A 24719-nucleotide genomic window follows, 5' to 3' on the forward strand; every position below is an offset into this window, starting at 1 on the left:
GGTCACAATTTGCACTGATGGTTGTTAGGCCAGCCCCATCACAGCAAATTATCGGATGTTAGAATCTTTCGGTGTAGTAAAATCCAGGCAAAGATCCGCATTTAGGTTTTGCCTTGACTTTCCAAATTGGTGTAATACTCCGCTTTTTCATGCGACCTTGGAATTTAATACGATAAGCACTTTTTATCGTATATTCTCCGTCACTTATCCATTGCCAAAAAATCTCGTCCTTGGCCTCAGGGTTGCTTTGCCGCAGGTGGATTTCCTCCCATAAACACACGTATTCTCTAATCTCCTTTCCTGAAGTGAGCGGTTGGATTTGATCAATCCAGTAGTTGTCTTGTAGGGCTCTGTACACTAAAAAGTTTTTCCTTTTGGACCGCTAGAAGAGAAGGGGTGCCAAATTTCTTGGTGAGTGTCCGTTGAGCCATGTAGAGTGCCAAAAATTTGCCTTTTTCCTATTGCCCACTATCACTACCATTGAGGTGTAGAAAAGGTCCATGTCATTTTTGTCGCTCGGAATTTCCATCCCTACCCATGGCCAGTCATTGTGCTTCCACCTGAACAAGCACCATTGCATTTGGAGAGCTCTTGCAAGGTGCTCGAGGTCTAGAATCCCTAATCCTCCTAGCTCCTTTGGTGTGCACACCGTTGGCCAGTCGACTAGACAGTGCCCTCCGTTAACCTTTTCCACTTCCTCCCCTTTCCATAAGAAACTTCATCGTAGGTAGTCGATTTGCTTGATAAGCCATTTTTGCACTGAGAATACTGTGAGGCGGTATATTGGTTGTGACGTTAGAACGCTTTTTACTAATGTCTCTCGCCCGACCGATGATAGCATCTTCCCTTTCCAGCCAGGGAGTTGACTGCCGACCTTGTCGATGAGGGGCTAGATGTCCACCCTTCTTAGCTTGCGAGTGTGGAGAGGTAAACCTAGGTATTTGCCGGGGAATGATGATAGCTTCCTAGGGAAGTCCACTAATGCATCCATGATGAGTTCATCTGTACAGCGATTGGGGGAAGATCTCAATTTATCCATGTTAACCTTGAGGCCGGAGCATTGGACAAAAACCTGTAGTAGTTGGCCAAGGTGGCGCAATTCCGTTCTTTCTGGGTTGGCAAAGATTGCCACGTCATCTGCATAGAGGGAGCACCGTAGTTTTGCTGCTCTTAGAAGGATCGGTTTCAGAATGTTCTTATTCACTTCTATTTTAATTATTTTGTGGAGTAGGTCAATAGCAAGAATGAACAACATAGGTGACAGTGGATCGCCTTGGCGAAGGCTTCTCGCATGCTTGAATGTTCTCCCTAGGATTCCATTGAGCAATACTCTGGAAGATGATGTGGCAAGTAAGGTTGAGATCCAATCTCTCCATTTTTGGCCGAAGCCTAGTGCTTGCAGGGTCTCTAGCAGGAACACCCAGCTAATTGAGTCGAAAGCTTTTGAAATGTCTAGTTTCACAAAGAGTGTCGGTCTTTTTGCATTGCGCAAAGCCTTGATTACACTTTGTACGTATATGAAGTTGTCATGGATACACCTGTTTTTAATGAAGGCATTTTGGCATCCGGAGACCAACTCATTTAGTCGTGGCGCTAGTCTGTCGGTCGTGACGCTAGTCTGTCCACTAGTACTTTGGTTATGATTTTTGCTAGGCTGTTGATGAGGCTAATTGGCCTGAAGTCCATCACACTGTTTGCTCCGTCTTTCTTGGGCAGTAAGATGATATTAGCTTCATTAATTATGTCCATGTGTCTAGTTCTAAGGGAGTGAAAGGCTTGCAAGGCCACAATTAGATCGCTACCGATTATTGCCCAACATTTCTTGAAGAAGAGCCCAATAAAACCATTAGGGTTGGGGGCTTTTTCGGCCGGCATGTGCATGAAAACTTGTTTAATTTCTTCCGTCTCAAAAGGTTCTTCTAGCTCACTATCGTGTTGTTGGTACTCTAGATTCCTCCAATTTAAGTAGAGGGATCTTTCCTACATCTTTCCTAGCAACTCAACAAAGTGTTCAAATATTGCTTCTTCCTTCTGTTGATGGTTGATCATTGGGCCATTGGCTGTTGCTAGGGACGGGATGTATAATTTCGCTTTCTGTTGTTAGCATGTAATATAAACAAACGTGTGCATGCGTCCCCTTTGCGGATCCATGTCAGTCTAGAGTGCTGTCTCGCTCATGCTCTCTGGATTGTTGCTAGGCCTACTGATTTTGCCTTTAGGTATTTACGGATTTCTAACTCATCTGGCATGAGTGCTCTTTGTTCCTGGGCTGTGTCAAGGAAGAGCAGCACCTCATTAACTATCACCAAACGGAGGGTCAGGTTGCCCAGGTTTTGTCGCTTTCAAAGTTTGAGTGCTTTGGCCGTGCGGATGAGTTTTATGTGCATGCATAGTATAGGATCTTGTGTATTTACTAGTTGGCTCCATACTGCCTGAGTGACCTTAGGAAAACCAGGCATGGTCACCCAATAAGACTCAAAACAAAAGCCTACATAATTTTTCCTCGTTACGTTGCCTATTAGGAGTAGGGGACAATGATCCGACCCCATCATTGATAGAGCTTGTAAATCCAAGTTTGGGAAGAGGAGGTGTCATTCCGATGAGCCAAAGAATTTATCGATCCTAGTAAAAGTTAGGTTGTCCTGCTCGTTGCTCCATGTGAACCTTCTTCCGCGCAAGTCAATTTCCATCAACTATGTCTCGTCGAGGGCCTCTTTAAACCGGCGCATCAAGTTTCTGTTAAGCCTATTATTGCTCTTGTCCTCCACCTTGTATATGAGGTTAAAATCTCCAACTATGAGCCATTCTGGTAGCACTTGGTCTTTCAGACTCTTCAGTTCGTCAAGGAAAATCAGATCATCGTGATCATTTTGAGGGTCGTAGGCACCTGTGAGTGTCCAGGTTTTATCTTCCGCTTTCATGGTGATTGTTGTTGTTATTGTGTACTTGGTGGTAGAGACGACTTGTAAGTTGAAGTGATTTTCTACCGCTACTAGGAGTATGCCTCCTTTTGTGCGTGCTGCTCGTAGAGCCGCAAAGTTTTTCACAAAATTTTTCCCTAAGGTGTCCGCTACAAGCCTTGTTTTTCACTGTGCAATTTTTTTGTTTCCTGAAGGCAAACTATCATTGCTCCTGAAGAGTGCACTGCATTGCGTACACTGGCACGACTAGATACCGCGTTAAGTCAACATTCCAACACAACATATTATAGTTCTTTTTGCGACATGGAGATTTTTCTAACAACTTGATCTGAAAACACAACGAAAGACCACTTGCAGATTAATAGGCTGGGCTCTATAGCCAGATGCAAAGACTACTGGTCCCTAGAGACGTGCATTCTCTCAGGGGCGTTGCGATGAGGATAGTTTGGCAAACTTCATGGACGTCGGTGCTGGGCCTTTGGGCCATGACAAAGCACCGCTTAAGCCACAAGATCAAATTGCCGGCTCATTACAAATTACAGACTCAAATGAGTTCAAGTTCTAGTTCGGAAGTCTTCCTAACATGACTGAATTAAAAACGACTAAAAACAGACGAACAGGCCCAACCAGTAGTGGGCCTCCTTCTAGGCCCTCTGGGCCTCCATCTCACCGCACGGCGCAGGATTGACCTTGGCTTTCTTCTTGTTCTTGGGCTAGTTCCCTTTCTCCACCAGCATCCTAATTGCCTCCATATTCAGACCATTCAGTGGCTTTGGAAGGTGCTGCACCAGATGATTAAAATCAGGATTAGTCTTCCCTTTTACCTTACGGGATAACTCACCAAGTTTGTTGCTGAGCACAATTTTAGCTAACCGGATGCTATCTTTTCCTGGATTAATCTTGGCTTTGTTAGCTAATCTGTTGCTTTTCCTCTGTGTTGTGCCTGGTTCAGACTGGGCCTCAACAGCTTGTATAAGATTGGTTCTTGGGGGTGTGTTCAGGAGAGGTGGATTTGGTTTGCAAACTATAAAATCAATAAACGCTGCCAAATCATTAAAATTTTCATTGTCGGTGTTAGTGCTGTTGTTGTCCTCATTGCTACTGATGTTCAGACCATTATTGTTCCTCTCAGCACTAGTGTTGAAGTCAACATTAGCTTGATTAAGGTTCTCATGGGTGCAAAAGTGCCACTATGTTGTATATGTGGTGGTGTGCTAGGCAAAACAGTTTCATTGCAAATTGTGTTGCTAGAAAATGACTCGTCCTTCTCTACACTTCTACAGGCAGTTGTTTGTGAGGTGCTTGTGTTTCTAGCTCTTCCAACACTAAATTCTTCCTAATACAAATGTCAACTGGACGGATCTCAGGGGCAATTCCATGACAGACCTACGGTAGCGCGGTGAGGCTGCTTGGCAAATGCACATTGTCTTCCCCTGGTTCAGGCAGCTCTCCCTCTTCTGGCTCCACTTCTTCTGCAGTAGCTCTGCCTGGTGAAGCAATTGGAGTCCATCCCACCGCAGAGTTCAGCATGCTCAGGATGCGGCTCTCCTTGGATGGGTAGCCTGTAAAAGATTGAGGAATGAGTGTCTCTTCCCTCATGGGATCAACCCACTCACTTCTCTGATCCGACAACGATGGAGGCACACAAGCTGGTTGAGGGAAAAACAACTGAATTCCAAGGCAACTTGTTTCGACTCACCCAAAATCTGCTCCAGTGGGTTGGCAAAGGAGACCCTCTTGCCTCCCTTGTTCTTCTTGTGCCAGGACATTCCTGGACACTCCCTGGATGTCCAGCCTGGTGAAGCATCCATGGCTCTATTGCAGTAACCAGAGTGTCCCTGGTTACCACCATGGTGGAGGTTTGGTGCTATAACAGTCTTCCACTGCTCTCCGACATCTTGTCGCCCTTCCCTAGGCAGAGAGACTGCGGTGGTGCCGTGTGCCGCGATGGTAGTTGTCGTCGTGGTCATCTCTATCCCTGCAGGGATAGTAGTCGCGACTGCCTATGTTGTCGTGGTTCTAGCCGCTGCGCCGCTCACCCAAGGAGTTTGTGGCTCCGTATTTCCACAAGAACTCATGCCTCGGCTTCCTGTTCTGCGGTCCATCTCCTCCGCCTCTCCCCCAGAGGAAGGAGAGGTCCTCCACCACATCCAGGTGGATGTGCAGCTTGTAGTCGTAAGCTCCCTTGAAGTCCTCCGGTGGGTCGTGGTTGAGCTCGGCGAGGTGCCGCAGGATGTCGGTGGCCGGTTGCTCTCTGTTGGGGTCAGCGATGGTGAGCAGCACCTTCTTCGGTATCTTGCTGGGGTTGGAGGACCATGCCCAAAGGTCATAGGTCCTGGTGCGCTCCTGACGGCGTGCGGCCTCCTCGATGTAGTGGATGACGCAGTGCTGCCCGATGACTTGGGTCACCACCTCCTCTAACCAGGCATGCACCGGCATGCCCTCGATGCGCAGCCTGGTCCTGAACTTCAGCTTGCTCTCCACCGCGTTCCGACGCTTGTTCCACGGCTCGAAGTTGAACACTCGTCCACAGTTGCGGAGCCGCGGTGGTTGAGGACGTGGTGGTATGCGCGGCTGTCGGAGAAGAACACGAGGTACTGCTCAGGGAAGTACTCACTTTTAAATATGCTTCAACCTAAACAAATGAAGGGATCGGATCATCCAAGTTTTGAACAAACTGACAGATGAGGGAAAGTTGCTTCCGGTGGCTCTTTTGTTCGTGGCTGCTCTTTGGATCTTTGAACGGGGCTGCCTTGCCTTGGGACCCACTAAATCCACAGCAAAAAGGAGACAGGCCGGAACAAGCCAAGAATGATTTAAAGAAGAAAAGAGCATAAAGCAACAGGGTCCGGCACAAGAAACAACTCGTATAAAGCACCACAAGATGTGTTCTCTTGTGCAGTTTTTGCATGGAGAAGCGTGCTGATTCCCGTCGCTTGAAAAAGAAGCTTCCGAAGCATACACATCACACGAAGATGATACCTGCCGATGGACCATAAAGCATCGCGCTGGCTGTATATTAGCATTTAGTTTGGTTTTGGAGGGTTTCCTCTCCAATCCCAACAGAATATAAAATTCTTCATGATTCGGCACAAGAATCTTCATGATCAGCCTTTGATTTGCAGAGTGCCCTCATCGGATTGGAGCATACTTGCCACAGTGGCAATTGCAAGATTGGGTTACATATGGCCATGATGGCATAAAGCCACAAGTCGGCACCAATCTCTTTGAGCTTTATGCTTTTGGACCAAGATCTTACCAAGAACCCCTATATCTGCAGACACAAGCAACAGGACCTAGTTCCTGAGCCTCCACTCTTCATTCTTTAGTTCTCGTCCAAGTTCAGATTGTGCCACATTCTTCTACAACTAGATTAGGAGTGGGAAGAGAGGAATGAGAATGGATGCCCATTGCCATCGACTGGCCATGGTCGTCGTGCTTGTTCTCCTGGCCTCTGCAACGCAAGAGGTTCTTGCCGTTCGAAGCCTCGGCGTTCCGGCGCCAAGCAGCAGTCCAGACGTCTTGCCATCCGCAAGATCTGATACGCCGGAGAAGAAGCGCGCAGCGGCGGCCGGGGCCGGCTCCACCCCGTCGGCCGTGTTCGATCCCGACAGGATGAGCAAGCGCCGGGTCAGAAGAGGATCTGACCCGATACACAACAAATGCTGAGCGCTCCGGTGCCCAAGAAACAAGAGAGGTTTGGTTTGGCTTCCTTCGGTACTTTCTTCTTTTTTTCCCTGGGTCCGAGTTGTTCAGTGAGATCACTGAGATGTCTAAGAGATCGAAAGATTCAGCTATAGAGATAAATTGTACAGAGATGCTTTGCTAGGGGGGAGAGAGAGTGCCAAGGTTGTGGCAATCCGAGGCAAGATGTAATGTAACTCGAATAAAAGATGTGTTTTTTTTTGTCTGTCTGAACCCTGAAGTTGATCACTAGGACCAGAAAGCAGCATTGCATCAAGAGTTTTTGTGTATGCGACACATTTTGTCATTTCTTATCTTCTTTTTTTTGCTAAGATTCTTGTTGCTCAACTCGTCAAACAAAAACATATCATTGCGCAAAGGGTAAGATTGTTTTCTTGTCGTTAGGATGTTATAAGTTAGTTACACCCGACAAGAAGCTTCAAATAGAAGCTCACAGCTTGACGCACTCACGCACCCTCTGAAGCCTGAAGCAACTCACAGCTCACAGTTTTCAGAGTGAACAAAAGAAGAAAAAAAATTCATTGTCAAGAATGGGATTCGAACCCATGCCCTTTCGGACCAGTACCTGAAACTGGCGCCTTAGACCAACTCGGCCATCTTGACGTTATTGTACTGGAACTTACATAAAATATATTTATTTCATACATAGTGAATACGCACTCTAAGCATCCAAAGACAAAAAGGACTAGGGTTTTTCACTGCAGTGTTGTAAATTTGTAATAGTTACGGAATATTTTATTTTGATAAAAAATGCAAAATGTTTGGTGAACAATGAAGAAGGGAACGGCAGGTGGGACAGCTTCAATGAGGGGTTTTTTGGGGTCACGTGGGGCCACAATCAGACCGTGTTTCTGTTTCGTTGGTGGAAAAAGGTGGAACTAGAATGCAACAGATGCGAATATGCAATGGGATGATAGTGATTGTAATTTGTACCCTCATCCATGTGTGTTGGTTGGATAATCTAAAATTTCTTCTTTTCTTTCTTGTTTTTGGATCTGAATTCTTTTTGCCTAGTTGTTTTTTTTTAGGAAACTCTTGCCTAGTTGTTCCCTTTTCAGTTCTCGCAAGTGCTTGGTACATTACTGTGTAGAAGAGCTCGTGGAGAACGAAAATAAGCATAGAACCACTTCATCCATACAATGAGTGTTAACTCAAGATACTGAACGGATTCGTGCAACAAATTGTGCGAGTGATCCGATACAAGCACAGGAGAGCACATTTTATTCGGTTCCATTCAAGCTGATTCCATCCCGCAGCATTCAACTTCACCCCTAACCGAACTTACCCTTATGCAGCACGAATTTGTTTTCCTTTTTAAGGGCATCATCTACACTTGATATCATGGGTTTTTTTTAGAATCCTTTGGACCCCATGGGAAGTATGATAATCTCTAGCATGCATACAGCGATACAATATTCAGTAGACGGGCATCCAAAATTACAGCACAACTGTAGCGTCTAATTTGTTATACAAGAGAAGCTACTTGGCAGCTGGTATGAACGTAAGTCCCATTGCAGAAACTCAAACTTTGTGTTGATTCAACTTATATTCACTTATTAAAGAAATCTCTTTATGTACAGAAGATGCTGAGAGCCTGTCAAAGAAGCATTGAGTCTCAGCTGTGAAGTCAACACAATCCGAAGGACACAACATTTTTGCTGCATCATGGCCATTCAAGGTTGCCAAGGCAACAGGCTTGCAGAATGTGCTCGCACCTTGAACCACACAGATGCTGAGAAGCATCTGGTATGCACAATGCACTCACAAGACGGGCCTGCTGCTGATTGTTCTATTGGTTTGGTTCAGGCTGAGGGGAGGTCGGAGATTCTGGTGGTGCTACTGCAAATTGCATTGTTCTTCCATTCCGGTGCAGAATGATTGCCACTTCCGTTGGTAATAGCATTGCTTCTTCCTGATGTATCGAATGAAAAACATGAACTGTTAATACATATATTAACAGAATGGAGATACACCCAAATAGAACATGCTTACTAAACATGACAAAAATTCTTTGTTCTTAATTGGTATGACAATTAGAATAAAAACTGTGGCAGTCCAACCTGCTGAATCGATGCGTACTGAACTACAGAAATTTGAACCAGACAAGGAATGGTCTAATTTCCAGACATAGTAACCTCATGTTGGACCAGAAAGGACAAATTCGGCTATCCCAAGTTGCTTGTCTAAGAAGTCCAAACAAGGATATGTGCAAACAAAAGAAGAAATAATCTTATGTTGCTTGACTCTGTAGATATATTGCTCATATTATGCTAGGTATGAATAATTGTGGAAATCTTCTTCCTCCAAACTAAATACACAAGAAAGACAAAAACATTTTCATTAGGCCAACCTGTCTCTGTCTTTGACGCTGCATGATACTAATAGCCCAAGCCATAATGTAGCATGGCAGCAAAAATCCAGCAGCTCTCAGAAGAAATAGCTGTCCAAGATTAACAGCCAGTTAAATTTGCAGTGACAGAGGAAAAAAAATTCACAGGAGACATAACAGTGCATTAATCACTAACCGAGAAGATAGCAGATGCATCATCTTCGTCATCACTATTAGTAATGGTCAGTGTATGCCTCAGGAGCAGCAGAGCCATCAACTGGATAGACAGTGAGGACAGATAGATATCACTTAATATTACATGGTAAAATTGGAAAGAAGGAAAAGAAAGTAAAATTATATTTGACCTATAGTAATAGTGCAAAGACGCAATGAGCTAAGAAGTAACTTTCAGAAAGAAATAAGCAGCATGAGCTCTAATTGTTGTTTGAGGTGAAAAGGTAAGTTCAGGTGCAGAGTAAATTGAATTGAAAAGATGTTGATCTTTCTATGGATATTATGACTTCAAATATTAGAGGTTAAAAGAGTCCGCTTTCTAGAATAGAAACTACAGCACTTACAATCAGAAATATAGAGCGGCAAAATGCAGCAGCATTGTTGTTTGTTGCAGTATATTCATCATACTCATCTTCAAGTAAACGGTGTTGAGCAGCAGCCATTGCCAAGATTCTAGGATCATGTAAATCCAAATGGTTGCCAGAGATGGTCCAATCTCCACCACTAAAAAAATTAAGGAAATAAACACACATGAGAAATAAAAGGAACTTTATGATGTATAAAAACAGTTTAATCATGCAGAAATATAATTCACGTAAAACACCAGGATGGAAGGGAAAACGATTAGCCTCACGAATGAACATAACAAACCTTATCTCTATGGTAGTTTCATCATGATGCACCTGGGGTGGAGCAGTGTAACCAGGCTTGTACGACTGAACAACAGAGAATAAAACTCATAATCTGATTTACAGCAACAAAGTTTACAGTCAAATCAGCAAGGAAATATATGAATGGTTCTTCAAAGGCAAACATACGGCGGAGAACTTGAGTTAAAAGGCTTAAAATTTGTGGAATCATTATGATCCAAAATCCAGTGAACTAAACGAAGTTTAGCTTCAGTTATCATGCAGGCGCATGATTCTCTTTTGCTTATGGTAAGCCCTAGTACTTGAAAATTCCTATGTTTAAACAGTAGCTTAAAAGATAATAATACCATGCAAGAAGACTAGGGGCGACCAAAAGAATTGTTATGCATCCAAAGAAAACAGAAGGGAAGAAAGGCCAGTGATTTGAGTCTCAATACAAGAATAACAAAGTAGGACATGAATTAGCTTCCATTTTGCTACACATGGAGGTGTGGCTGAAGTAGAAATAACTGTTTACCTGATGGCAGATTTCACAGGTTATGTCTCCTTTCTCATTGCACCAACGTTGCACACATTCCCTGTGGGCATACTGTGGAAAGAAATGTGATATAAAAAAATTTAGCAAACTAAATGCATTCATTTGCACTGGAAATAGCAAACACATTTTTGTATTGGTTTGCACATATAAAATGCCAAGGCAGATTCTCATAAGCAATTAGACCACTTGCAAACAATGACAATGACTCAAGTCTTCAGTTGACGGCAACCCACACAACATACAAAGCCATGTGACTTGTCTGTTAAGCTTGCAGAAAGTAGGTGACGGCAAGGGAAAAGGATGCCCAACTCTTTAAGCAACAATGATGATTAAACCAAGCATGATCTTATCTGCTCATACTATGGAACTCCTTTTTTCATGAAAATATCAAGAGCCACAGCAGCAAAACAAAATTATAGATCAGGCACTGAAGAGCCATATAATATGTCCATATATCTGAAAAGGCACAACATCTAAAGTAACAACTTATAAATAGCAGATGAAGCACCAAACAGCATGTGCTCCAACTACCATGCTAATTGTCCCAACGAAGGTTCAGGACTAAGTCTCAATGTTGTATTTTGGTTAGCTGATGCTTGAAATCCATACACATTACAGTTTAAGAATTTATTATCTATGAGTAATAATAGCACGAATCAAAGGCAAACATCATAAGCAACATGTAATGGAACCAGAATTTCTCGCTTGAAGACAAATAAGGGAGCAAGCACCTTGAGGCTACCGCTGCACGCGCAGGGGCTCTCTAGGTTCTTGGCCAGGTCCTCCTCCTGGCAAATGCGGCACTCCACCATCCCAATCAGCGCCTCAGCTTCCTCCTTGCCGCCGGGCACCAACCCCGCTGCCTCGCCGGCTCGGGACGCCACGAGCTCCCCGACATCCACCGCGACATGATCCCCCATACGCGCAAATCACCCACGGAAATTGACAGCAAAATGCTCAAAACTCTAGAGGATCTCGCGCCCTGCAATAAAAGTACAAAACGAGCCCTCGGAATGAACAAAAGTAGCCGAATTCACCACAAAAGTCAAGTAGATTGAAAGGGGAGAAATCTGACGCTAAAACCCTAGAAATTTGGGCGAGCCGAGGTCAAATCCAAGCGGATTTGGGCGATTCCTGGGTCGAATCGAAGCCCTCGCCTCGGGGAACCCCATGAAACGCAAGGCTGTAAACGATTTCCGGCGACTAGAGAGGGAAATGGGGAAGAAAGGCAGGGGCCCTTTACCTCGGCGAATGAGCTGCGAGCCTGCGAGGCACGCACTCCTCTTCCGAAATATCTCGAAACAAAAAAGGCTTTTTTCCCTTGTTTTCCCCTTCCTTCGCGTTCGTCCCGCGAGTGGCCTCCCGGCGTTTTTATCGTTCGCCGCGTGACCGTTCGCCGTGACGGAGCCGTCAGCTCGCCGCTGGACGTCGTTTTCTCTTGTGAAGTTGTGATTAAGCCCAAAAGCACCTGCCGTCGTGCGAATTAAGCTAGCTGACCTGTGGCTCCCAAGGAAACGGGACCCACGTGACAGTGGCACGGTGTAGATCGTTGGCGTATCTGTGGAAAACGGGCATTTCGGATTCGCGTCCGCTTGGACATTATCCAGAATCCATTAATAGATTCCAGATGGACAATGGGGTGGTATTTGCTAACTGCCCACAGCAAATGTACCCCGTCCGGCGATGTGAGAGTCTGTTAGGGTGCGTTTGGATGGGAGACAATGTAGGACGGGACGGTCCTGTCCCAGTTTTCTGGGATAGGATGATCCCATTTCATGTTTGGTTGAATGGGATGGGTTCGTCCTAATTTTTTGTTTGGTTGGAGAGATTGCAACAGACGGGATGAGCACCGTTTTCTCCTTCCGTTAGACACCGTTTGTGGGCCCCACTCGTTATACTAACAACGTCTTCTTCCTCCTCCCTACGCCACGCTGGCCTCCCTGCTCCACCCGCGGCGCCGCCCCTGCTCGCCTCCACTGCCCCTGGGTCACGCCCGCGTCCGCCCCCTGATCCACCCCGCCGCCGCCCCTGGCACGCCCGCGCCACCCCTGCTCCACCCCATCGCCTCCTGATCCTCCCAGGCGCGCCCGTCTCCGACCATATCCGCCCCGACCGCGCCCGCCTCCGCCGGCGTCCGCCCCATCCGTCCCGGCCGCGCCCCCGTCCGCCCCGGCCACGCCCGCCTCCGCCCGCGTCCGCCCCGGCAGCGCCTGCGTCCGCCGGCGTCCGCCCCGGCCGCGCCCGCCTCCGCCTGCGGGAGCCCCGGCCGCGCCCGTCTCCGCCCGTGGGAGCTCCGGCCGCGGGAGCTCCGGCCGCACCCGCCTTCACCCGCCGGATCTTCGGCCACGGCCCCATCCGCGGGAGCTCCGGCCGCGGCCGCATCTTGCCGCGCCCGCCCTGGCCGCGGGAGCTCCGACCGCGCCCGCGAAGAAACGGCGTTGACGGAGATGAAGTGGGACGCCCCCGTCCGCTCGTTTTGGAGGGATGGGGGTATCCCGCATATAGAGAGAATATTCTCTTCTAGGGATGTCCCCGTCCCACCTGTCCTCCAACCAAATGCGGGATGAAGTGGGATCGTCCCGTCCCGTCCCACTTCGTCCTTGAAACCAAACGCACCATTAAAGAACGTGGTGAGTGGTGACTGCTGCGTGGTTCAAAAAAAAAAGCTTGAGTTAGCAAAAAGTTGATGCTGTGTGTGGTGATTTATGCGTGGACATTAGGCACCGTGGATTCAACGATTTATTATCTCCTACAATAGCTGATAATCCATTCATTTGTCACAGCTAAGAAATCACTCGAGCGTTAAACATGAGTTTGCTATGCACACCTCTTTGTAGTTTGCTTGTAGTATTGAATAAGTTAGTCCGCCTATGTTTTTAGGCACGTTCCTTTGTTGATCTCGCTCGGAATCATCCCATTTGTTTATAATTTTTCTTTTATCTAAAGTTATGGTGAGAGTTTGTTAATTGTTGAGATTTTTTTTCGACAACCTTATATAATATTATTTAACGATAAAAGTTTGTTTTTCTAAAAAAATATATACATAGGCATTTACATACATGGACGAACAAGCACGCATGTGAATGCATATACGCACACTTACTTATACGAGTACAAACTCCTGACCTATCCCTGTGGGCACCTATGAGAGATTGGACCGACGGATGTTAAGCATGTTTGGTTTCTTTGTCTGCCTTGCTTACCTCGCCTCACACAATAAGGCTAGGCTCACCCAAGGAAGCAAGGGAAAAGCTTGCTTTTCACAAGCATTGAGGCAGCTCGCAAAGGATCCAAACATCATGCACTGTTCTAACTTCTTGGCCATCAAGGCTAGGCGAACTCCAGCAAGGGATCCAAACCTGGAGTTAATGGAGTGTAAAACTACAGTGTACGCTTGCACTTCATTGTCGATGCATTTGATTTCTTTGCATGCCTTGTTCACCTTGCCTCGCCTAGTAAGACTAGGCTTGCCATCCCAAAAGAGCCAGAGATTGGCTCGCCCAAGGAAGCAAGAAAAAAGCTCGGTTTCACAAGCATCGAGGCAGCTAGCAAAGGATCCAAACATCATGCACTGTTCTAACTTCTTACCCACCAAGGCTAGGCGGACTCCAGCAAGGGATCCAAAACGCTCCTTATATCATCTACCACCGAAAAAGGAATTAGCCAAAAAAAAATATGCACATGTGATTATCTCAATTATAAGTTTGTTTGTTTTTTCATTTGCAAGGTATTTCTAGGATCTGTTTGGACACAGTCATAATCTAGGCGACCAACCTGACTATAGAGACTAGGGTGCGTTTGGCTTGGAGATAAGGTGCTGATCCCGTTTTTTAGGATGGGATGATCCTATTTTATGTTTGGTTGAGAGGGACGAGTCCGTCCCAGTTCTTTGTTTGGTACGGGGGATCAAGGGAATGGGATGAATGATGATTTTAACACCGTTAGCCATAGTAAATGGATCCTACCTATCATCTAAAAAGTGGATCCCACTTGTCATTCTCTATTCAATATTTTTCTTTTTTTTTCATCCCTCACGGGCCTTATCCTTCTTCCCCCGGCATCCGTCTCTCGCTTGCCGTACGTTACCGCTATCTTCTCCTCCGCCTCTCCCTGTTCGTGCCCTCAAGCCACGCATGAAGCAGCCCCGCGGAAGCCATGGCCGTGGCCTGCGGGCTCACCGGCGCCGCCCCCCGTGGTCGAGCTCCCCCGCGTGGAGGCCATGGCCGCGCCCCGCGGGCTTGGCGGCGCCGCCCCCGAGTCGAGCTCCCCGACCGGCGGTCGTGACTGCAGGCTCGCCGGCACCATCCACCCATCCCTCAGGTCAGGCTCCCCGGCCGGCGACTCTCCTGCTCCTCATGCGCATCACGCACTCACGCGCGTTAGACAAGACGACAACATCATCGATCGAGGACGAGCCCGTTCGCTCGATTTGGGCAGACGGGTCATCCTGCATCTGGGCAAAATATTCCCTAGGAGGGACGAACTCATCCTGCGTGGCTCCCAACCAAACACTAATAAAAATGGGATCGTCCTATCCTGTCCCTAGAACCAAATACACCCTAAGGGGCTGTTTGGAACCTATCGGATTTAGTGACCGGCAGTCCACCAGGAGATTACCCAGGTGGTAGATTTATAGGCGGGGGAGATCATAAGACCAAGAACTCGAATGGTAATATAGGGGCACACAATTAGACAGGTTCGAGCCTCCAGAGAGTAATACCCTACGTCATGTGTTCTGGTGGGTTGTATTGCTAATCATAGGTGTGAAGAGTTCACGTGCCCTCAGGGGGCGCTATTGATGGCTCTTAATTACCAAATCTAGACCGTCAACTCCTTCATAAACATATAAAAGACGAGCATCAACAGTAGTGGTAGGAGTTATTACTAACGAATTCCACAAGTGTTGATGAATATTTGTATGCAGGTCCATTAAGGGAGAAAACATACCTTAAAGAGCAAGGAAACACACTCAGGAGCAAGCACACGGGTTGAAGGGCCCACAAACGGGAGTTAACCGACAAGATTCACCGCAAAACACCCCATACCCAAGTGAGGACCCACCTGGTAGCCACCCAGCCAAAGGCGGTTGCCACAGGCGGTCACCAGGGTTCGGCCGAACGGGTTCGGCTGAACCTATGGTGGTCTCGCTCACCTCCAACCGCCACGTGTCGCCAAATACCGACCTTGCTATGGCAGTTAGGGAAGATTCTCTGAATATTCCCCTCGGGAACTGACCCCAAGTGCCTATAAATATGAGGGGAGGGGTCTCATTTAAGGACACACCACCATTTGGAGAAACACTACTCAAGAGTATAGTTAGAGCCTCATTGCAAAGGCAGAGCGCTGCCTAGCTAGTGCTTAAAATACAGAGAGAGTGAGGGGTGTTTAGGAGGAGTGCCGGGGTGTCGGGACTCTCCTTCTAGCTTGTACCTCTACAAATGCTGGCTTCCTTTGGAGTATAGTAAGCTAGTATTTGTGATTCCTTTTTATAGTGTTATACTTGGTTGCATGAGTAGTCTTATTCCCTTACTATGTTTATATGCTTGGTTTATATACTCATATGCTAGTCATTTACCCTTGCTATCATAGTATAGGCTTGAGTGCTCTCATGTATGTCTATAGTATACACTAGTAGTTTGTATAGTTGAGTGAGATCAGTTCTCTTACTCGCGGGTTCGTCGCTCCGTATTTATATGGAGTGTTGTACATTTTTTTATGGGACATTAGACATAGCTAGATTGCAGTAGTAATTAGTAGCATAGACGTGGTGTCTAGGCTAAGGGTATCCTTCATTTGCCTTATGTCCCACGAGTTGCTAGAAGTAGGCCGTAGGTGGTGACAACCCTATTGGTCCTTTGCAATCCTCCACGTTCCGATATAGCGTAGAGCCATTGGCCGGAGGCGCCTGACTAATTCAGGGTAAGCCGGTGCCCGAAGCGAGTTCTTTAACCAAGAGATCGACCTTTAACTCACCTATAGAGCTATCCTTAGGAATCCTCTCTACCCTCACCACCTATCTTAGTGTGTCCTTGGACCGACTAACTAGGAGTTAGTACACACATGTTCACTTGGATTCAATAGCCTTGGAATACACTGAGGTGAAAGTTACAACGGTATCCGTGCGCTTGCGAATTTATTCGCATTCGTTAATTATACCAACAAGCGCCGCTGACCGCCTTATATAAGCTGACGACCTAGGGTTACAAGCGGATAGGATCTAATCCTAGTTGGTTGTTACAAGGAGATCAATCTGAGTCGGTTTACAATGTGTATCCCGTGATATCCGGGGTGAATCGGTTTGCCCGGGCTCCAAGCTTGTGCTTCATGGAACTTCACGCCTTGCCCCACACACCATGGTCAGGCAGGGCCCACTTGTCAGGCCGGCTAGTATCCTAATCGGTGGGGACCCATGGGTACCCTTATCCCTCAAGCCCTTGAGCAATGTGGAGTCAAACAGGAGCTGATGGATGCACACCGAAGCTTGCAATGTACTCGGCTGAAGTTGCGGTTTCGTCATTGGGGCGGAGAGGTTGTGCGGTGCTCCAAAAGAAGAAAGAAAAATTGAAGCTTCCACATGCGTATGACCAAATGCGTGTGGTTATGCGACTGCCGAGCTCCAGGATGCTTAGCATCTTGTAGATCGAAGGGAAGCCCATGGAGGGCGTCACAAGACGTACTCCATATGGAGTAGCCCCCGAGAATTGAAGCGATTAATGTAACGGTCCAATGGTCAAAAATTCATGCAGTAGTTGTATTGTGAGGTTTCAAAATATGGTGCCCAGTGCTCGAGTGCAAGGACTGGCAGAGCCAAAGGGGCACACCAACCTGAAATAGGCGCCCAGCTCCCAAGCGTGATGACTGATAGAGCCCAGGAGGCACGCTGACTTGAAATAGGCATCCAACCCCCGAGCGCGGGGTCTGGCGGAGTCGAGGAGGCACGCCAACGTGAAATAGGCGCCTAACCCCCGAGCGTGAGGACTGGCAGAGCTAAGAAGGCATGCCGACCTGATATAGGCGCCCAGCCCCCAAGTGCGAGGACTAGCAGAGCCAAGGAGGATCGCCAACCTCATATAGGCGCCAAGGCCCCCGAGTGCAAGGACTGGCAGAGCTAAGGAGGCTCGCTGACCTGATATAGGTGCCCAGCCCTCGAGCGCGAGGACTGGCGGAGCCGTGAAGGCACGCCGACCTGAAATAGGCGCCCAACCCCTAAGCGCGAGGACTAGTGGAGCCGAGGAGGCATGCCAACTTGAAATAGGTGCCCAACCCCCGAGCGTGAAGACTGGCGGAGCCCAGGAGGCATGCCAACTAGAAATAGGTGCCCAACCCTCGAGCGTGAGGACTGACGGAGCTAAGGAGGCACGCTGACTTGAAATAGGCGCCCAGCCCTGAGCACGAGGACTGGCAGAACCCAGGAGGCACGCCGACTTGAAATAGGCACCCAGCCCCCGATCGCGAGGACTGGCTGAGCCAAGGAGGCACGCCGTGAGACTTAATGGAAAACCCGCGAATTCCGTCCACCGCGTGTGACGTAATGGGGGACCCGCGGATTCTGTCGCTAGCTTTATGCCGTCAACTCCTTCAAAACCGAAGGGGCACGGTTTCCTTTTCATTTCCATTCCTCTCGCCCCCAAATGCCACCGCCACCAACATCATTGCCGCTGCACCTGAGAGCCCTAGGTCGCGCTGCCACACCCTTGAACCGCATCCACCGCCTCTCGCCCAGAAGTTGTAGCCACCACCGCCGCACCGCCATTCTCTGCCGTATGTGAACCAAGAGCCTCGCCTACATCCGATCTGCGTCTCAAGGAATCGAAACCGAAGAGATGGCGGTGGAGCAGACACCAGACTCGTCCACCTACTGGGTGAAGTCTGTGATGACTGTGGAACGGATCCAAGCTCTAGTCGTCTACAGCCTACTTGGACCCAAGGCTCTCCTAGACTGGAAGGCGATCGCGGGCTAGAAGTTCCCCAGCAAGGATAAGACTAAGGCCATCGTCTTCGCAGCGTTCTTCAAGCAGGGATTCGGGATCCGGACTAAAGATTTCTTCTGTGGGTTGCTCAACTACTACAAGATTGAGTTAGTGCATCTAAACCCTAACTCTATTCTGGACATCGCCGTGTTTATCCACTTCTGTGAAGCTTTCCTCGGCATTCCTTCCCGTTTCAATCTCTGGCGCTACTTGTATCAACTGAAAGTGGTGACGATGAAAGGGAAAACAAGGATAATTGGCGGCTGTGGATTTTCGCAGTGGCCAAAGAGGGTCGCCGAATATTTTGATATGTTACTAAAGGACACAAACAAGGGGTGGCACAAGGATTGGTTCATCATCGCCAACCAGAAACCCGAGCTACCACCCCATCTCGGGTTTGCACCCATGACAAGGCCGGAGTGGTTGAACCAGCCGACCTCTGAAGACATGATCCAGGTGAAGCAGTTGTTGAAGAAGATCGCCGACCTGAAGGTGCGTGGGCTCATAGCAGGGGTTGTGAGCATCAATTTTTGCCGGAGGTTGATGCAGCCTATCAAGGATAGGGTTCACTTGGCGAACGAGTACTAGGGTCAGTTGGATCCGACCCGGGAGGTACAACGGAAGGTTACCTGAGGAGAGGTCGCCGGTAGGGTGTTTGAGTTCTTTTGCAGCGTTATCAAGAACAAACGCTGCCCCAAAGCCTGTTCCCTCAAGAGGCTGGCCGACCCGGTAAGTGCTTAGTTTCATCATTTGACTTTCCTGTTTTTGCTTTGTGCCTTCGCTACATAATCTTGTTTATCAGCTAGAGCTGGGAATTTGAGTTCTCCTGTCCGGCACCGCTTCCCAGAGGTGCCGAGCCACAACAACCCAAGGTCTGCCCTGCCATCAAGATTGACCAGCCGCCTGCTGCCCTCGACTAGGAGTCGGACTCTTCTATCGATGTCTACAACGAGGACGTACCGATCCAAGGCAGCGGGACGGAGGCTAGGAGCACTGCTCCTGTTGGGCGGCAGACACGCCAAGATACGCACAAGGTGGTGGAATCCAAGGCGCTAGAGGTGGAGAAGGGGAAGCAGAAGAAGAGAGGGGCCACTAAGCCCAAGGCGCCGTCTATGGCAACCACCTCTCCTGTGGAAGCCTCATCTAGGGTATTAAGTGATGACTCCAAGTCGCCTAGGCCAGCCGTGAAGAAGAAGAAAGCCGAGCTCCTTGAGATGACCACTGCCGATGTGGAGAAGCTCAAGGAGCGGCTAAAGGCAGAGATCCACGGGGGAAGGTAGAAGGAGCCAGCCCTGCCGCTGCCAGCGCCTCTTTGCCCCAAGTTTCGAGCGAAGAAAAGCACACTATGAGTATGTCGTAATGTTGTTTATTGTTGAAAGTTTGTTTGTACACTGCTTTACTGTATCTTTGTGATGTGTCGACCGAGCAGGAAGGTGGTGACACGGAGGATGAGCCAAACCTACAGGATGCTGGTGACAGGACCCAAGTAGAAGGTCAGATTCCTGATACGACCCTAGGGGCTACATCTGCGTCTTCTACTCAGGCCGGATGTGGGAGCAGCCTGGTGGTGGAGCCTGAGAGGCTCGAGCAAAGGACTCCACCGCGCCAAGATGCTTCCGGGGACACCACCACTTCCGCAACCGGGGCCGCGTATGCCAGCATCGAAGTGTAGATGGAGGAGACCCCTAGGGAAGTGCCAGTTGACATTGAGGCGGCTTGGCTGCGATGCCGATGTCGATGCCCACAAGGAGGATGAACCTACCACCCTTGATTTCTTCGGGATGGCCTTGGCACAAGACATTGCTGACAACAAGAAGGATCTTGCCGACCTAAAGCAAGCTTCTGCTAAGGTCGCGGAGGTTTTATATGTAAGTTGTCGACTTAATTTGGTGTTGATCTTCATTCTTGTATTCTTTCTTTAAATTGTTGGAGCGACTTTTGTACAGAACTTGGCGGAGCGTGCGCATAAGAGGGCGGATGCCGTTCACCGTGCCGAAGAGTATCCCCTCAAAGCCGAGCGCCTGGAGGTCGAGCTCAAAAGGGCCAAGGAGGATGCGACGGAGCAGCTCCAACAAAGGGATTGGGAGCTCGCTGACCAGAGACAAATAACCAAGGAGGTCCATGGCGATCTCAGCGCCATGTTGAACGATTCAGCTTCGACCCTTGTGAGGATTCTAGTTTGGGTAGATGAGGTCAGTTCCTGTTCTTGAATCTTGGTAATTTTGCAGATGCCCAGAAGAAGGAGGAGAGCCTCAAGACAGACCTCAAGGAGTGCGAGGCTACCAATGCCCGACTGCAGCAAGATCATGACATTGTCATGCACCGTGAGTATGCCGTGTCACAAAAACTTGCCTATGAGGTTGGCTTGCGCAAGGACATGGATCGGTACTTGATTGCAGCAATGCATAGTCTTCAGCATGATCAGGTGGTCATTGCAAGGTTGGAGGTAGAGATGGAGAACCTGCGGTCGGCCACAGGCTACATGATGGACATGGTCCATCCCAAGGCCAACCCTACCGAGCCGACACCACTGCTGGACCATCTCAGGAGTGCCCCCGGTCGGCTAAAGGCCCTGATGAAGGAGACCACCATGGAGTGCGCTAAGAACGTCATTGTGCTTCTGAAGAAGCATTTCCCCCAGCTGATTGTGGAGCGAATCGGGGCAGGGGTTGCCAAGGACTTCGAACCTAATAACCTTCCAGAGTTGGTCGACCAATATCAATAGGCTGCGGAGGATGTAGTCAAAGAGCTGGACCTGTAATGAAAAAAACTATGATATGTATCAATTTGTGTCATGACACAAGTAAACTAGTCGATTAACTTATGCGAATAGAAAGGCTTCATCCCTCCTTTGGTGTATACGACAGGACATCGTGCAGCTTAGGCCTATAGCCGCTAAGCACCCAGCCTTGCCTGGCCAACACTCTATTGAGAGCAGATCTCGAACTTGTAGAAGGGGCGAACGCAAGGGTTGTCTGGGTTTCGCGAGCTAGGACGCCGTCTGCATGAGTTAGTCATACTACCATGAAAGGGGTAGGAGGAGAGGTGAGACCTGAAGGTCAACGCGTAACGGGGAAAGCCCCCGAGCGTAACGGTGAGGGTATGGTCTGTCGATCAGGTAGGACAGCCCCCGAGCTTGAGGAAGAGCTCGGGTAAGAAAGCAAGAAGGTCGTAGGTACGCAAAGAACCTTTGGGGTTTTATTTATTCAATGTGAAAGGTATAAAGAGTACATAGCTTTAATGTCCTAAGGGTAGAAGCGTCGCAGGTGCTGGATGTTCCATGGGTTGGGGATGCCTGAGCCGCCCACCTACTGCAGTCGGTATGTGCCAGGTTGGATGAGTTTTTTTGACGATGAAGGGACCCTCCCAGGGGCCGACAGCTTGTGCATGTCTTTGGTGGACTGGATCCAACGAAGCATGAGGTTGCCGACATTGAATGAGCGTTCCTGGACGTTCGTGTCATGGTAGTGTCGGATCTGCTGCTCGTGCCGCGGATGCTGGATGAGGATCGCCACGAGGTGCTCTTCCAAGCTGTCGATGTCAACCTGCCGACTCTTTTCTGCTTCACCCTCCTCATAGTATTGGATCCGCGAAGTGCCGAATGCCACGTCTGTTGACAACACAACCTCGGAGCCGTATTCCAAGAAGAAGGGAGTATAGCCAGTAGCCTGACTCTTTTGGGTTTGGAGATGCCAAATGACATGGGGTAACTCGTGGAGCCATCTGGTGGCATATTTGGAGACATCATCAAAGATGTGAGACTTGAGGGACTGGAGGACCATCCTATTCGCACGTTCGACTTGGCCGTTGCAGTGTGGGTGAGCTACTGAGGAGTAGTACACATCGATTAGGTTGTCCTGGCAAAAATCCCAGAAGTCGGATCCTGTGAATTGCTTGCCCAGGTCAGTGATGATCCTATTGGGGACCCCAAAGTGATGGGATAGTTCTTCAACAAACTGAGCTGCTTTAGCTGACGCTGTGCTGGTGACAGCCTTGAACTCGATCCACTTGGTGAATTTGTCAACTGCCACAAAGATGTGAGTGTATCCGCCCGGAGCGGTCTTGAAGGGGCTGACCATATCCAACCCCCAGCATGTGAAGGGTCAGGTGGGGGATGGTCCGTAGAGCTTGGGCTAGGAGGTGCTGCTGCTTGGAGAAGAACTGGCATCCTTTGTACCTTTGGACAAGCTCTTTTGCATCGGCGATAGCGGTTGGCCAGCAAAAGCTTGAGCGGAATGCTTTCCCGACCAGACTACCCGAGGCGGCATGGTTCCCGCACAAACCCGAGTGGATTTCATGGAGGAGTCTGAGGCCTTCGTTGCGGAGGATGCACTTCATTAGGATGCCGGTAGATGCGGCCTTCCTGTACAATTCCTTGCTGATCACAACGTAGTTGGTGCTGCATCGTGCGAGTTTTTCGTGCTCAGCTTTGTCCTCAGGGGACATGTTGTCGGTAATGAATGCAATGAAGGGTACTCGCTAGTCTTCTTCCGCCTCGATCATCAGGACATCAGCGGACGCTGGGTCGGTCTAAGGTTGGGCGTTTCTGTTAGCTTGGTCTGGGTCCAGGATCTTTATTGAGGGTTTTCTCATGTTCTAGACAAAAATGCCGACCGGGAATTAGACGCGCTTCGAGCCGAGCTTGGACAGGATGTTGGTGGCAACGTTGTGTGCCCTGGGGATATGATGGAATTCAAGGCCGTCGAAGTGAGCCTCGAGTTTGCGGACCTCAGTGCAGTATGCGTCCATGGTTTCCTTGATGAACTCCCAGGATTTGTTGACCTGCTCGATGACAACCTTGGAGTCGCCGTGTATGAGGGCCTTGTACTCAGCGTCATTGTTGGTAGCCTTGTAGTGGATCTCAAGGACATACTTGAGCTGCTTGCCTTTTGGGGATATGAAGAGGAACCCAGCGCCGGCTCCTTCAAGGTTGAGGGCACCGTCAAAGTACATCATCTAGTGCTCCAGGGAGGGTGGCTCTTGAATCTCAGTCCATTCAGCGACAAAGTCAGCTAGGATCTAGGACTTGATTGCATGACGTGGGCAGAAGTCAATGTCGAATTCCCTGAGTTTCATGGACCATTTGATGACTCGGCCGTGGACATGCTTGTTGTGTAGGATTTTGCCAATTGGGTAGGAGGAGGCCAATCAGATCTTGTGCGATTGGAAGTAGTGACACAGTTTACGAGAAGTGATCAGGATTGCATAGAGCAATGTTTGGACCTACGCGTAACAGATCTTGGAGTCACTTAGGACCTCGCTGACATAATAGACCACCCGTTGCACCATGTGGGTGTGGTTGGGTTCTTCGCATTCTACAACTAGCACCGTGCTCACAACATGTGTTGTCGCAGAAATGTACAGCTGCAGCGTTTCTTGGTCAGCCGGGGCCATCAAGATGGGAGGGGTGGAGAGGAATGTTTTGAGTTCCTCGAGGGCCTTGCGGCCTCGTCATCCCACTCGAACTTGTCCACCTTCTTGAGCAGCTTGAAAAAAGGAAGTCCCTTTTCACCGAGCTTGCTGATGAAATGGCTAAGGGCTGCCATCATGCCTGTGAGATTCATGACGTGCTTCTTGCCGGCTGGCTACACCATGTTCCTGATGGCATCCACTTTGACAGGGTTTGCTTCGATGCCGCATTGGCGGACCATGAATCTCAGGAGCTTTTCGGACAAGACAACGAAGACGCATTTTCTCAGGTTGAGTTTCCATCGATAGGCTCGGAGGCTGTCGAAGATTTGGGCAAGGCCGGTGATGAAGTTCTTTTCATCTTTGGTCTTGATGACCACATCATCAATATAGGCCTCTACGTTTTTCCCGAGTTGTTTCTTGAGGCAACCTTGAATTGCCTTGTGGTAGGTGGTGCCGGTATTTTTTAACCCAAAGGTCATAGTGTTGTAGCATAGATGCCATAGGGCGTTATGAATGCAGTCCTATCTTGGTCAGCAAGGTTGACGGCGATCTGGTTATAGCCTGAGTAGAAATCAAGAAAGCATAGTGTAACATCCGTAAAATTTACTAACTCAAATCATCCGCTAAAAATTCGTCTTCATAATCTTTTGATCGTTGAGCTCCCTAAAATCCTTTCCTTCCCGGCGACTTCGCCGTCCCGGCACCCAACGCCGGCAACTACCTTTACTTCCTCCGCAAATTTCACTGTGTGCCTGTCAAAATCCGTCACGTGTGCCCGTCAAAATCCGTCACGCGTGCCCGACCATTTTCCACATTTTTCACCGATTCTCCCTCTCTTTTCTCTTTTCTTTTTCCCCTTCTTCGTTTTCCTCTTTTCTTTCTTTCGTTTTCTTCCTTCTCTTTCTTCCTTCTTCCTTCTTTCTTCTTCTTTCTTCCTCCGCCTCCTTTCCTCCTGGCGCC

At 48.6% G+C, this 24719-nt stretch overlaps 2 protein-coding genes and 1 non-coding gene across 3 annotated transcripts; all 3 read right to left on the reverse strand.

Moving 5' to 3' along the window:
- Positions 1 to 7148: 7148 nt before the first annotated feature.
- On the reverse strand, positions 7149 to 7229 carry TRNAL-CAG. Its single transcript has one exon. It is a non-coding gene; the product is annotated as a tRNA-Leu (tRNA).
- A 781-nt stretch (positions 7230 to 8010) lies between these two features.
- LOC101767233 lies at positions 8011 to 11769 on the reverse strand. The gene is made up of 8 exons (XM_004952819.3): positions 11621 to 11769; positions 11109 to 11359; positions 10357 to 10428; positions 9841 to 9905; positions 9534 to 9693; positions 9152 to 9232; positions 8977 to 9066; positions 8011 to 8538 (listed from the first exon to the last, which is right to left on the reverse strand). Exons 2-8 carry the CDS (start codon positions 11295 to 11297, stop codon positions 8416 to 8418), a joined length of 780 nt encoding a protein of 259 aa, XP_004952876.1. The 5' UTR covers positions 11298 to 11359; positions 11621 to 11769; the 3' UTR covers positions 8011 to 8415.
- Positions 11770 to 21655: 9886 nt separating this feature from the next.
- Positions 21656 to 22129, reverse strand: LOC106804248. The gene has a single exon (XM_014804978.1). The coding sequence runs from the start codon at positions 22127 to 22129 to the stop codon at positions 21656 to 21658; it is 474 nt and encodes a 157-aa protein (XP_014660464.1).
- Positions 22130 to 24719: the final 2590 nt, after the last annotated feature.

This window comes from Setaria italica, chromosome I (assembly GCF_000263155.2).
Source record: "Setaria italica strain Yugu1 chromosome I, Setaria_italica_v2.0, whole genome shotgun sequence".
Lineage (NCBI taxonomy): Eukaryota > Viridiplantae > Streptophyta > Magnoliopsida > Poales > Poaceae > Setaria > Setaria italica.